We start from the raw sequence: 12,265 nt of genomic DNA on the forward strand, positions 1-12,265 counted from the left end.
CAAACTAAAAATGACAGTTAAAAGTTTTAATAATTAATAACTGTTGCTAAAAATTGTCAGATCTTGATTCAAAATATTAATTCAGCAAGATTTTTCTTATTGAAACTGCAGCCCTATACATCATCCTGCTGGCAAAATCCCTACACATTACATTTGCTTCTTCGGAATGAATGATAATTTTTCAGATGCCCTCAGAACATTTTCTTTTTCTAAGTTATTGAGATATTGTTTCATTTCAACTTTTTAAATCTAGTCTTCTATCTGGCATATGATGTATTATCAAGCATTAGTCCATACTTATTTTCATCTATATAAGAAAAATTAATGCTTTTGCTTAATTATATTGATATTTCTGTAGCATTATTTTATCTGAAAGTAAGTTAAAGAAATACCAGCACCATGGCTACAAAGAATGGTATCTCACCTTTGCACTTAATATGTAGATCCGATTTCCAGCACACACTGCCACTTGTTGATCATCCAGACTAAATCTTACATGAAGCACCATGCCCAAAAGAGTTCCTACAACAGTTCCTCGAGGTGTTAACCCTGCAGCAATTTTATTGTTAATGAGACTCAATGAAATATAAAACTCTGGTGCAGGGAAACTTTGCATACAGTTATCTAACCGCAGAGCTATCCCAGTTTCTGTCAGGAAGATGTACAGAACAACCCACAGTTTAATTATACCAGGCTATTGGAAAGCAAAGCACAGAACTGTGCACCAGTGGGATTCTTCCATCTGCCTTGTTGCCTAGACATGATCTGAGATACTAAGTGTGCCATCAAATCAAAGACTGCCAGGGACAGTAGGGTGATGTGCCCAAAGAACCCAGTAGTGCCACACTCATTTTGGACACAAGAAATCCTGTCTGAAGCCCAGAAAAACAGGGGTTTGAAAAATACTTCTTCCAGGAGTACATCCCAACCACTCAGCCATCAAGCGAGGGGGACTTTCCTTCTCTTGGTTTTAATTCTTCTGTGGGAAAGGGCTGAAGGAGGAAGTATACCATCAAATATCATGACAAAGATGATAAGACTAGCTTTGAGAACAGGCTCATGTTTCATCCCTCTCTTCACAGCTTCATTGTGATCATCTCACTGGTTCAAGCAGGCTGGTTTATGCAGATCCCTATTTTATGATGATACCTTTAAGTATGTGAGGAGATTTGGGACATCTCATTGAATTTTAGGATTTCATAGGCAGCAAATTAACTAGGATACAGGCACAACAACTATACATGTCCTTTTCTAGGTTTTATCTTAGATACTGTGGAGTGCTTCTACAATTGATTAACATGTCAAAATCTACCAGGATAGAGAGATGGATCACACAAAGAACTCCTTAACTACCTTGATACAGTTGATAAGCATATGATCAGAGAAAACATGCCTAGACCGTGCAGAGCACAGTTTAGGGAGAGAAAGACTACACAACAGCTGCTGAAGAGCCTGTGGATAGAGAGAAAAAGAGAAAGAAAAATCAGGCCCTCAAATGTCTTTATATTAAAATTACACATACTCTTTGTCTGTCTGCTAATAACTGTCTATTTCTAACTTCCATTTTTGTTTCCTCCAAATTCATAGTCCCATTTTATCCCCACTCTCTGAAGTATTCTTTGATTCTCTATGTTACACTTCCATGGATTAAAACGTAATAATGACATTTATTATAAAAGCACTTAAAATGTTCACTTTTCTTTACAACATTAATTTTCATAATATGTAGATTTCGAAATTCAGCGTGGAGTAGAATACAAGGGACAACTCCCACACATTAAATCATAGGCAAATCTCTAACTACAGGTAACAAGGAGAAACTTTTAATAGTGTTGGACAATGCCATGCAACTCTCAATATTGACACTAAAGGGGGACTGTAATAACTCTCAATTATCATGCCGTGACAATTTATTTTGGACAGTGAGCTGTGACTCTGGGGGTGTTGCTCCCTTTCTTTCTCTTTCACTATTCCTCTACTTTCCAAATAATTTAAGCTTGAAGAGGGGGTTAGCACTGCTCCCTAGAATCTAACTCCATGGGTGGAGGCTCCAAACCCAGATGGTGGTCAGGATACTAGAACTTCTGCTTTCTTTGTTCTCTCTCACTCATGCACTCTCCTCCCATATCAGATACTTGCATTGCTCCCACACACAGATGACAACAGTGTTCCGGACAGAGGCAGAAGGAGAGGCAGGACCAGACAAAGCAGGATGTAAAACACTAGTTCTGCAGGCATTCCAGAAATGGTAGATTTATTTCGGCATTGCATGTTTAGTTGTGCCGTGCTGCTATGATTAAAATCTGTCCTGTCTGTTTTGTTCCACGGTGGTTGAACCCATCTGCCCTCGCACCGGTTCTCTGCGTTACCCGCCGGTTGCGGGCACCGGCCCGTTCCCGCGCAGCACCTTGGCCAGCTCCCGGGGCTGCCCCGCCGCCACCCGCCGCCGCCTCGGCTGCCCCGGCCCAGCGCAGCGCCCGCCGCGGCGGCTGCAGCCGGCCGGGAGCGCGGCGGTCGCGAACGCGGCGTCTGCTGGGAAGGGACGATGGCCAGAGCGGCGGGACTGCCGGCCTGATCCAGTCTGGCGTTGCTGAAGAGCAACAGAGAAAGAAAGCACTGTTTGTCACTGTTAGGGCTGCTGAGCCTGAGCAGCTAAGGCACGCTACTGCCAAATAATATTTTTATAGAAGTAATAGCGGAGAAAAGGAGGTGTTTGGGGGTTGTCTTCTAAGGTGGCCGTTGCTCAGAGACTGGCTGGGCATTGGTCTGCTTGTAGGAGGTGGTGAGCAAGTGCCTTTGCATCGCTTCCTTTATATATATATACGAAATATGTGTATATTATACAAGTAATACTCTACCTTCTTGCACCTTCTGTGTGCATTCATCAAGATTCCACACTATCACACGTTCACGAGAAGCAGAGCAGACAAGAAGTGGACTGGGTTTATGTCCAAATGACACCGCAGAAATTGAGTAATGATGTCCTGACAAACATAATGGCTGAAAAACGTAGATAAAGAAGAGTTAAATGAGTCACTTCAAACTAAGATTATGAACACAAAATCGCAAATGGATAATGTGTACACAATTAACAAAACAGTAAATTTTCTTCATTGTTTCAAAAGCACTTAACTACAATGTAACTGAACTGGGTTTGTCTGGGATGGAGTTAACTTTCTTCACAGCAGCTTGCATGGTTCAGTGCTTTGAATTTTGTGAGGAAAACACGGTCAATAACATGCCAACGTAGCTGCCAAACACTGCTTGCAGAGCATCAAGACTCTCTTTTTCCCAACACTGTCTCAGCCCTCCCATCCCCAGCAATTAGGCTGGGAGTGCACGAGAAGCTGGGAGGGGACACAGCCAGAACAGCTGACCCGAACTGGCAAAGGGATATTCCCTACCATACGATGTTGTGATCAGCAATAAAGCTGGGGTACTGGATGAAGAAGGTGGGGGCCGGGGGGGTTGTCTTCTAAGGTGGCCGTTGCTGAAAGCCTGTATGGGGATTGGTCTGCTTGTAGCAGGTGGTGAGTGACTGCCTTTGTATCACTTCTTTTTCCCTCTTCCCTTCACTTGTTAAACTACCTTTATCTCGATCTGTGACTTCTCACTTTTGCCCATCCGATTCTCGCCCCCACCCCGCTGGGTGAGCGGGAGGACTGGGTGGTGCTTTAGCTGCCAGACAGAGTCAACCCACCACAACGGTTTATATTATTCTCATCACCATAACGACGCTCATAACAAATGCTAGTACCTTCCCAGCATTAAAGTGAAATTGACACTCCTACACTACCCTCAAATATTTTGTTTCTATCCTCCTTTTAAGTCTCCTTCTGAAGGAGCAGCCTATGAAGTGAGGTATTCTGGTTTTACCTGAGCAGTCTCTGTATTCCAGATGCATAGCTCATTGCGATCCAAAGGGAAAGCACAGCGAGGGTGACTCCACGCCAGCTGCACAAGGGACTCTGACACTTTGGATTTAAACAAGTGTTTTTCGCAGACTACGTCAGCACTGCAGCCTCCTCCAGCAGAACGACGGTCTCCGCCACTTCCCATCCTGCGGCTGAAAACGGCCCCGCAGCGGAGCACCACAGGGGGCCGGCTGCGCCCTCACCGCGCGGCAGCGCGGGGGCCCGGGACCACGCAGCCTGCCGCGGCCGCACCCTCACGCGGGGAGCCGGGGGGGCCCGCCCGGCTCCGCGCCCCCAGGACGAGACAGCGCGGCCCCCGCGCTACCCGGCCCCACAGCCCGGCCTCGGAGCCCAACGGCCGGCCCGTCACAGCGTGCCACCGACTCCCTCCGAGCGCCGCGCGGCCCGGCCGCCCTCCTGCCCAACGGCTGAGCGCGAGCCCAACCGCTCCGCCGCGCGCACTGGGGACGCCCAGTGCGGCGCAGGCCGCAGCCATCGAAGCAGCCGCTTGCGCCCGTCTTCCATCCCGCCAAAATATGGCGGCGCCGCCAAGGGGCGTTCGCTCCCGGCAGCCGTACCCGGGGCTGCACAGAAAGCAGCGCGGCCAGCAGGTCGATTCGCCCCCTCAGCTCCGCTCGCGTGTGACCCCCTCTGGAGCACTGCGTCCAGCTCTGGGGACACCAGCACAAGACAGATGTGGACCTGTTGGAGTGGATCCAGAGGAGGCCACGAGGATGATCAGCGGGCTGGGCCACCTCTCCAACAGGGAACAGCTGAGAGAGTTGGGGTTGTTCAGCCTGGAGAAGAGAAGAGAAGGCTCCAGGGACACCTTATAGCAGCTTCTGAATACATAAAGGTGGCTTATAAGAAAGATGGAGAGAGCGTTTTTACCAAGGCATGTAGTGACAGGACAAAGGGCAATGGTGTTAGACTGAAAGTGGGTTGATTTAGATTAGATATAAGGAAGAAATTCTTTACTGTGAGGGTAAAGTGAGGCATGGAACAAGTTGCCCAGAGAAGCTGTGGCTGCCCCCTCCCTGGAAGTGTTCAAGGCCAGGCTGGACGGGGCTTTGAGCAGCCTGGTCTAGTGGAAGGTGTCCCTGCCCATGGCAGGGGGGTTGGAACTAGATGATTGTTAAAGGTGCTTTCCAACCCAAACCATTCTGTGATTCTATGATGCAGTGGGCACAGCATGAACCAGTCCATGACAGCATGTGGAGCAGCATCACTGAGAAGAAAAACAAACCTCTTGCTCTCACCAAGTTTATGGATGATGCCAAATGGGGAGGGGGCGGGGGCAGTCACCACAGTGGCAGGCAGGGCTGTCAGGGATTCGTCAAGCAGGAGAAACAAGCTGATGAGAATCTCGTGGAGTCTAGCAAGAGTAAGTGCAGAGTCCTGCATCTGGCACAGAGTCACCCCATGCAAGGACAGGCTAGAGGATGGCTCTCTGGGAAGCAGCTCCATAGAAGAGGATCCAGAGATCTTGCTGGACAAACTGAATATGAGCCACCACTGCGCCCTTGCAGCAGAGGCAGCCAACTGCATCCTGGGCTGTATTAGTAATAGAGAGTAGCCAGCAGGTCCCAGGAGTGATCTTTCCTCTCTGTTTGGTACTTGCAAGACCACATCTGTCATTATTCTGGGCGTCGCACCGATCCCGGCTGGTCCGAGACCAACAAGTGGTGCCCCGTGTGAGCCATACGGAAAATTGAAGAAGACAGTGGCATGCTTGTATGCGAAGTAGGAAAGTGGCGTCCGGACTTCAATATTCATTTAGCTGGTAAGTACCAGACAGCAGCACCCAGCTTTGGAAAAGGTGCCGGCATATGAAAGAGCAGAACGGGTTTTTTCTTTAAGTATCTGGTGAATACTAGACGGCAGTACCCGACTGTGGGAAGCTGCTCGTTTCTTTCTCTTAAGTTATCCGATGGGTGCCAGGTGGTGGCGCCTGACTGTGGGAAGCTGCTAGCATAACCCTCTTCTCTTTTGGTTAAATCATAAGGGTTTTTTTTTTCTCTCTCTTTTTTCTCTTTTTCTCTTAAATCATGGGGTTGGGGTTTTCTAAGAAACAAAAACTCTATATACAAGTTTTAAAGCAGCTATTGAATGCTATTCAGTAACAGATGATCAACTTCATGAGCTGCTGCGCTATACCTTTAAGTATTGTACGTGGTTCCTGGTCAGTGGAACTTTTGAATTAGCGTTATAGTGGAAGGTCGGACAGGAGTTTAAAACTAATGAAGACCTGGGGAGTACATTGCCGACCTCTGTCTTGCTTACATGGCGATTGATTTACATGGCTTTACAACCACTGATAGGAGACATCCCAGAACCTGTTGGTACCTCGTCCTGACAGGAGAAAGAACTAACTCCTACTCCCCCCCGGCAGAAGCAAGCAGGGATGAAAAGGTTAAAGATGAGAAATTACAATCTGTACCTCCAGATTTTCCACCTCCCCCACCAGAGGCATTCCTGGTAGAGACTCAGGGAAAAGGGTCTGGGTTAGAAACATGTTTTAGGGAGACACTAAATAATGGGGACCCTGTGGCATTTCAGGTAATTTTAAGATCCAACCAGCAGCCGTAGCATGAGTCCCTGCCATAGCAGGTTTTTAAAGAACTACATAAAAGCATTAATGAGAACGGGCTTCGAAGCTCATTTGCAACAGGTATATTGGAGGCGATCGCTCAAGGGTATCAATTGATTCCATGGGATTGGCTGGCACTTATAAAGATGGTATTAACGCCGGCACAGTATTCCATCTGGAAAATCAGCATTTGCGCCCCCCCACCTGCCAGCGCGGAGTTGGCGCTTTGTCCCTGCGCCCCCTCCGTGCCCCACCCCCCCCGTGGGGCGACCACCTGCGGCCGAGCCCAGCACTGCGCCTCCGGCGTGCGCCTGGCCTCCCCGCCTCCCCCGAACACCAGAGGCGGCTCCGGCACCAAGATGTCCAACTGGGGGCTCTGCCGGAGCTGGGACACAGCCTCAGCGCCCCAGCTGAATGCACAGCTAAAGGCTGGCTTTCTCAAGTACAGTCCACAAAAAGACCTGTTAGAGCCATTACTGGACCCCATGAAGGATATACCTCTTGTGGATCAGCGTGCTACCCTGGTAAAGAAAGGACGAGAGCGATGTCAAGCATTGACAGGGCTTGATCCGCAGATCATACATTTGCCTTGTACTAAAGAACAGCTAGAAGTAGGACACATTGAACCCTCTAATAGCCCATGGAATACACCTTTTTTTGTAATACTGAAAAAAGGGATGAAAGTGGCAGTTTTTATAGAAGATGCTGACATTATGATGCCGCATCCTTTGTCTGTCACCATGAGAAATTAACTGATTAAGGCTGCCCCACCAGCATATAAAAATGTAGTCATGACTCTTTTGATTAATAAGACAGAAAATCCCCTTTGTAATGTGATAGAAAAAAGACAGCAGTTGGGTGACCTTGGAGAGTGGGGCCCCCAAGGGAGTGCAGGGAATCGAGACACTCGAGACAGCCCTAAAGGCAGAGAAAACAGGATTTCTCGTAAGGAAATGTTTACGGCTTTGTTAAAAGACGGCATGTCTCATGAAAAAAATTGATGGTGGTCCAACTGACGAGCTGTGGTGAATATATATACACAGAGAGGGCTGAATAAACCTAGCAAGAGAGTGCAGAGTTCTAAAACTAAGGATCCAGGGACAACTCACCCTAGAGCGCCCCTTCTCGAACTTCAACAGGACCCTTCATCTGCTCACAGAGGGCCCCCATGAATGGATCACCGGTTCCAGGGGTGAAAGAGGATTGGGCACCATTTTCTGACTTGTACCCTTTGCAGGAGGCAAAGGAGGTGAATCAATATTATAGTCCCCACAAACTGTGGATGCCCTGGTTGACACTGGAGCGGAGGCTTCCTTAATATATGGGAACCCCAGGAAACTTGAAGTACAACCTGTAATTATCACAGGTTTGGGAGGAAAACAAATTGAAGATGTACAAACAAACAGAAATTAAAATAGGAAACCTCCCAAGACAACTGTATTCAGTCATGACTGTCCCCGTTCCTGAATATATAATAGGTACAGACATTCTAAAAGGACTAACTTTAAATATTTCTGATGGTCAGTATCAGTTTGGAGTTAAACCCTATATTAGTACCAGACCTGTTACAGTCAGTAGAGTAAAAATGCCTTCCATGCAGATTCCAGCTGCAACTAAGTCACAATGAAACAATACAGAATTCCAGGAGAACATGAAGAGATATTGCAGACAATTAAAGATTTGTTAGATGTAGGAGTTTTAAAGCCAACCACCACAGCTTGGACCAATCCGATATGGCCTGTCACGAAAAGTGATGGATCCTGGAGAATGACAGTGGATTTTAGAGATGGAAGGTGGCAGACTTACAACTGTTTTTGCAGCAATGGGGAATTCGGCATAAGACAGGTATTCCTCATAACCCCACAGGACAGGCAATAGTCAAATGTGCACATACTACACTAAAAGCCTTGATTTTAAAAAAAAGAAGGGGGAATTCTCTGGACACACCACATAATCAGCTGGCAATGGCTTTATATTCTCAATTTTTTAAACAGAAATCGTTTTGCCTTGACAGCAGCAGAATGTCATTTTAGCACCACAACAGACTCTATAATTAAACCACAGGTCTTGTATAAGGATCCCAAAGGAGACCTGACCTGGAGAGGACCTGTAGATCTGCTGATATGGGGGCAGGGGTATGCTTGTGTTTTATCACCCACAGGTCCTCGGTGGATACCAGCAAGGAAAGTCAAGCCATATCATGAGCTGGAGGGAGCAACGCACCAACCCAATGCCACAGACCCCTCAACTGATGATACAGGAATCGACGCGCAGGCTACGTTCCCCTAGGAACTCGGTGACTGCAACTATTACTTGGAGAAGTCTAAAACAACTACAACAGAAAGCAGAAGACATGGTGGCAGTGGTGGGATCCTGATGTACCAGTAGCCAATAATGACACACAGTGGACTGGAGGAGCTTGGCTTCCTCCTTGAGACACAGAGAATCAGTCATATTGTTTGAGTGTTGCCAGTATAGCATTGTATGCGGATGCCCCCCTGTGTGTATGTCCACAGGAGGAGGGGGTGCCTGTGTGCCGCTGCAGCCACAACACACCTGTATTTCAGACTGACTGTGCAACTCATCCATATATTTTGTTGGCTGGAAAAGAGGCACGAATAAGCAATAGTACTGGCTAATATAAGATCATCATTGCAGATCCTCACTATTTTAGTTGTCTCTCTAGAGCAAATGTATCTAGCCATAAGCTTGCAGTAATTTTTCCTTTGAGATGTGGATCTGAATTTGTAGTGCTAAGGCCTGAATAACAGCCCTGAAACAAGTTGACCTCTAGATGAACCTTATAACTAAACATTATCCATTATTAGTATTTGTTAATTAGTAAAATCTGTATTACCATTAGCATTATTAGTATTGGATCATTAATGAAATATATAGGCTTACTAGTCATTAGTGAAAGATGTAGCTTAGACAAAATGTAATTAGTAATAAGGATGAAATGCTGTGAGAATGTATCCAAATTTCTTTGTTTAGCAGTGTTAAAGATTAAGAACCCAAGTGTTTGACCTTGTTAGAGACTCCCTTGGTTTTCCCCCTCAAGCCCTGGCAAGGCTTTGGGTGGAATCCAACAGGAGGATGAAATCAGATGTTTCTGATCAAAGAAAAGTGCAAGTTATTTTGGCTTGCTGTTCTTGGTATATAAGGCTGGACCCGCTTGCTGTGACTTTGGATGACTCACCTACGGATGGACGCATTGCGTAGGACTTCCCATTTGCAGGGAAAGGTACTCCAAATCCTCACTGCAACCGGGGCTCCCCAGCAACTGCGGATCTGGATATTAGCACCCCATTGTATAGTAATGATTAGGTGCATTTGCCTTGTTTAATTATATATAGTAATAAGTAAGTGTACTATTCTGTGTTTTTCTTACTGCTTATTTTTGTAGTACTTTAATTATTGGTAGTGAAATCAGCCTACTCTTTTCACTCTGATGTCTGAGTTTAATTGGCATCCTCGATCAGCAGAACAGAATTATAGCTGCCAGACAATTTTACTCACCCTTAAGAGGGTGACTCTGAATTGTCTCAAGTAAACAAGCAATCTGCAACCACAAGTTACCAAACTACGTAATTCATTACAGCATGAATTAATTGAGGTTCAGAAATTAATGCATGATGACATCATGAGAGAGTTAGGCGAAAGTTTATCATGGCTCAACCCTAGGCATTGGTCTGCGGGTGTGAACCTACAGATGTGGGTTTTAGCAGGCCTGAGATGTTTTACAGGATTTGCCATCCTGCGACGCATATGACGCCTCCTGTCCACAGTGTGGAAGGCCGAACCACAACTGAGTGCAATGATTGCCCTGGAAACGAAGGTACTAAACAAAGAAGGGGGAGATGTGGGAATTAAGATGTGGTGGTTAGCAAAATGTAAACTGACCTTGAGGATAGAAGAATGATTGTGGATAACTGAGGCAACATTATGTAACACTGTGTTGTGTGAAAAACAGCAGTAAAAAGCACCACCTGCAGAGTGTGGTGAGCATGTAAGCAATAAACAGGCAAAACTTGAAGGTCAGTAGGATGTAGAAGTGAAAATGAACCTATGTAAACAGGTGGTAATAAATTGGGAGCTGGCACACAGTGCAGCCGCATTTGCTCTTGGCAATGCCCCCCCTTCAACAAACTGGCATGAGTTTGCCATTATTCTGTGCGTCGCCCCAATCCTGGCTGGTCCGAGACTGACACACATCTGCAGTACTGCGTCCAGTTTGGGGGTTGTTGGTACAAGAAGGATAGTGACATAACCACGATGGTCAGGGGGCTGCAGAAGATGTTGTACAGGCAGGCTGAGAGAACCAGGCCTCTTCAGCCTGGAGAAGAGACAGCTGAGACCTTATCGTTGCCTACAACTACATAATGGGAGGATACAGGTAAGATGGAGCTAGACTTCTCAGAGGAGCTCAGTGATAAGTTGGAACCTGTGAAAATCCAATTAGATGTCAGGATTTTTTTTTTTTTTTTTTTTTTTAAGTACCATGAGAGTGGTTGAATATTAGAACAAATTTCTGAAGAGAGGCTGTGGATCTCTATCCCAGGAGTTGTCCAAGAGCCAAACAGACATGGCCCTGAGGAACCTGATTGAATTAGACCTGTTTTGAACAGGAGGTTGGACTGGAGGAGTCTGGTCCAAGTTTTATGATTCTACGATCAAGTTTTTGATCCACACCAACTTAAACCATTTTGATGCAGATCAATCTGTGGACTCAATATCTACCTCAACTGCATTTCAAACAGATACTTTCTATGGGAATGTCTTTCTGTGTCTGCCTGTAATTAACACTACAAGCATTTTTGCCCTATATAAGCATCTAATATATATTACCATTGACAAAACAATCTCCTTGTGTTAGTTTTGTCTGGAGAAAGTACCAGTTCTAATTCTCTTTAATGTGTCCTTGTGAATTTCAATAAAGCCACTCTTGAGCACCAGCTGCAGAGAGGTAACTCAATGACAGTATTTCTTTTCTAAACTGACTCATGGCTGAGAATACTAGAGAAAAATTTTATTGGAATATGCTGATGACAGTTTTCATAAGTGTTAGAGCCATGAATGTGTTATGACAGTTTAATCATCAGTAAATAAAGATAAGTGCTGATACAGAAAAAAGCGGGCTGTTCAGACAAGCAAACAACCCCTAGGAGTAAAGAACTTGTCCTGAAACATGTTGTGTCTTTTTCTATAACTGTTTCTAGGCAGTTTAGTACATTTTTTCCCAATTATTTTCACTGTAGTTTATTTTCATCTTTCAATGTTTGTAGCTACAGTACTTTCAACAACCATAACATCCATAACAACTAGAGAACTAGTAGAAATCCAAGGAAGCATTAGAGGTCTTGGACTGATTTCTTGACTGATCAAACAGGAGTTAGAACACCAACTCCTTTCCTGCAGACAGACCCTGAGCCAGTAAAGTCAATCTGATGGAGACCTGTCAATTCAGACAGGTGCGGACCCCCACTGCTTTTTGCTTTTCTTCTCAGTGGCTGAGACACCAGTCATCCAGTATCATGACAAGAAGATTTCTGCCCTGTTGGGACAAGGTGACAGTTGCATGAGAACACCAGTGACATGGAAGTGCGTGGTGAGAAATTTACACCACACCGCACCCCCATGGAACACACCTCCTGGAGATGTCCTGTTTCTGTGCAACACAACACTAAAAGACCTTGGCTCCAGCGTGTTCCCACAGCTTGGGTATCCACCCATTTCAAATGGAACCAACAGTCACATGAAA

The 12,265-nt window shown here is 45.8% G+C and overlaps 1 protein-coding gene and 1 long non-coding RNA gene across 2 annotated transcripts in view; one reads left to right on the forward strand and one right to left on the reverse strand.

Moving 5' to 3' along the window:
- Nucleotides 1-4,059, reverse strand: part of WDR27 (WD repeat domain 27) — a 71,567-nt gene extending 67,508 nt beyond the window's left edge. Inside the window, exons 1-3 of the mRNA XM_074864613.1 lie at nt 3,877-4,059; nt 2,859-3,000; nt 425-549 (exon numbers count right to left, since the gene is read on the reverse strand). Of these exons, the coding sequence (XP_074720714.1) occupies nt 425-549; nt 2,859-3,000; nt 3,877-4,059 (450 nt within the window). The remainder of the gene's footprint in view (nt 1-424; nt 550-2,858; nt 3,001-3,876) is intronic.
- Nucleotides 4,060-5,552: 1,493 nt separating this feature from the next.
- LOC141941826 (uncharacterized) lies at nt 5,553-10,697 on the forward strand. Its single transcript, XR_012628433.1, has 3 exons — nt 5,553-5,697; nt 8,666-8,869; nt 10,251-10,697. It is a non-coding gene; the product is annotated as an uncharacterized LOC141941826 (long non-coding RNA).
- Nucleotides 10,698-12,265: the final 1,568 nt, after the last annotated feature.

Source organism: Strix uralensis, chromosome 3 (genome assembly GCF_047716275.1).
Source record: "Strix uralensis isolate ZFMK-TIS-50842 chromosome 3, bStrUra1, whole genome shotgun sequence".
Taxonomy (NCBI): domain Eukaryota; kingdom Metazoa; phylum Chordata; class Aves; order Strigiformes; family Strigidae; genus Strix; species Strix uralensis.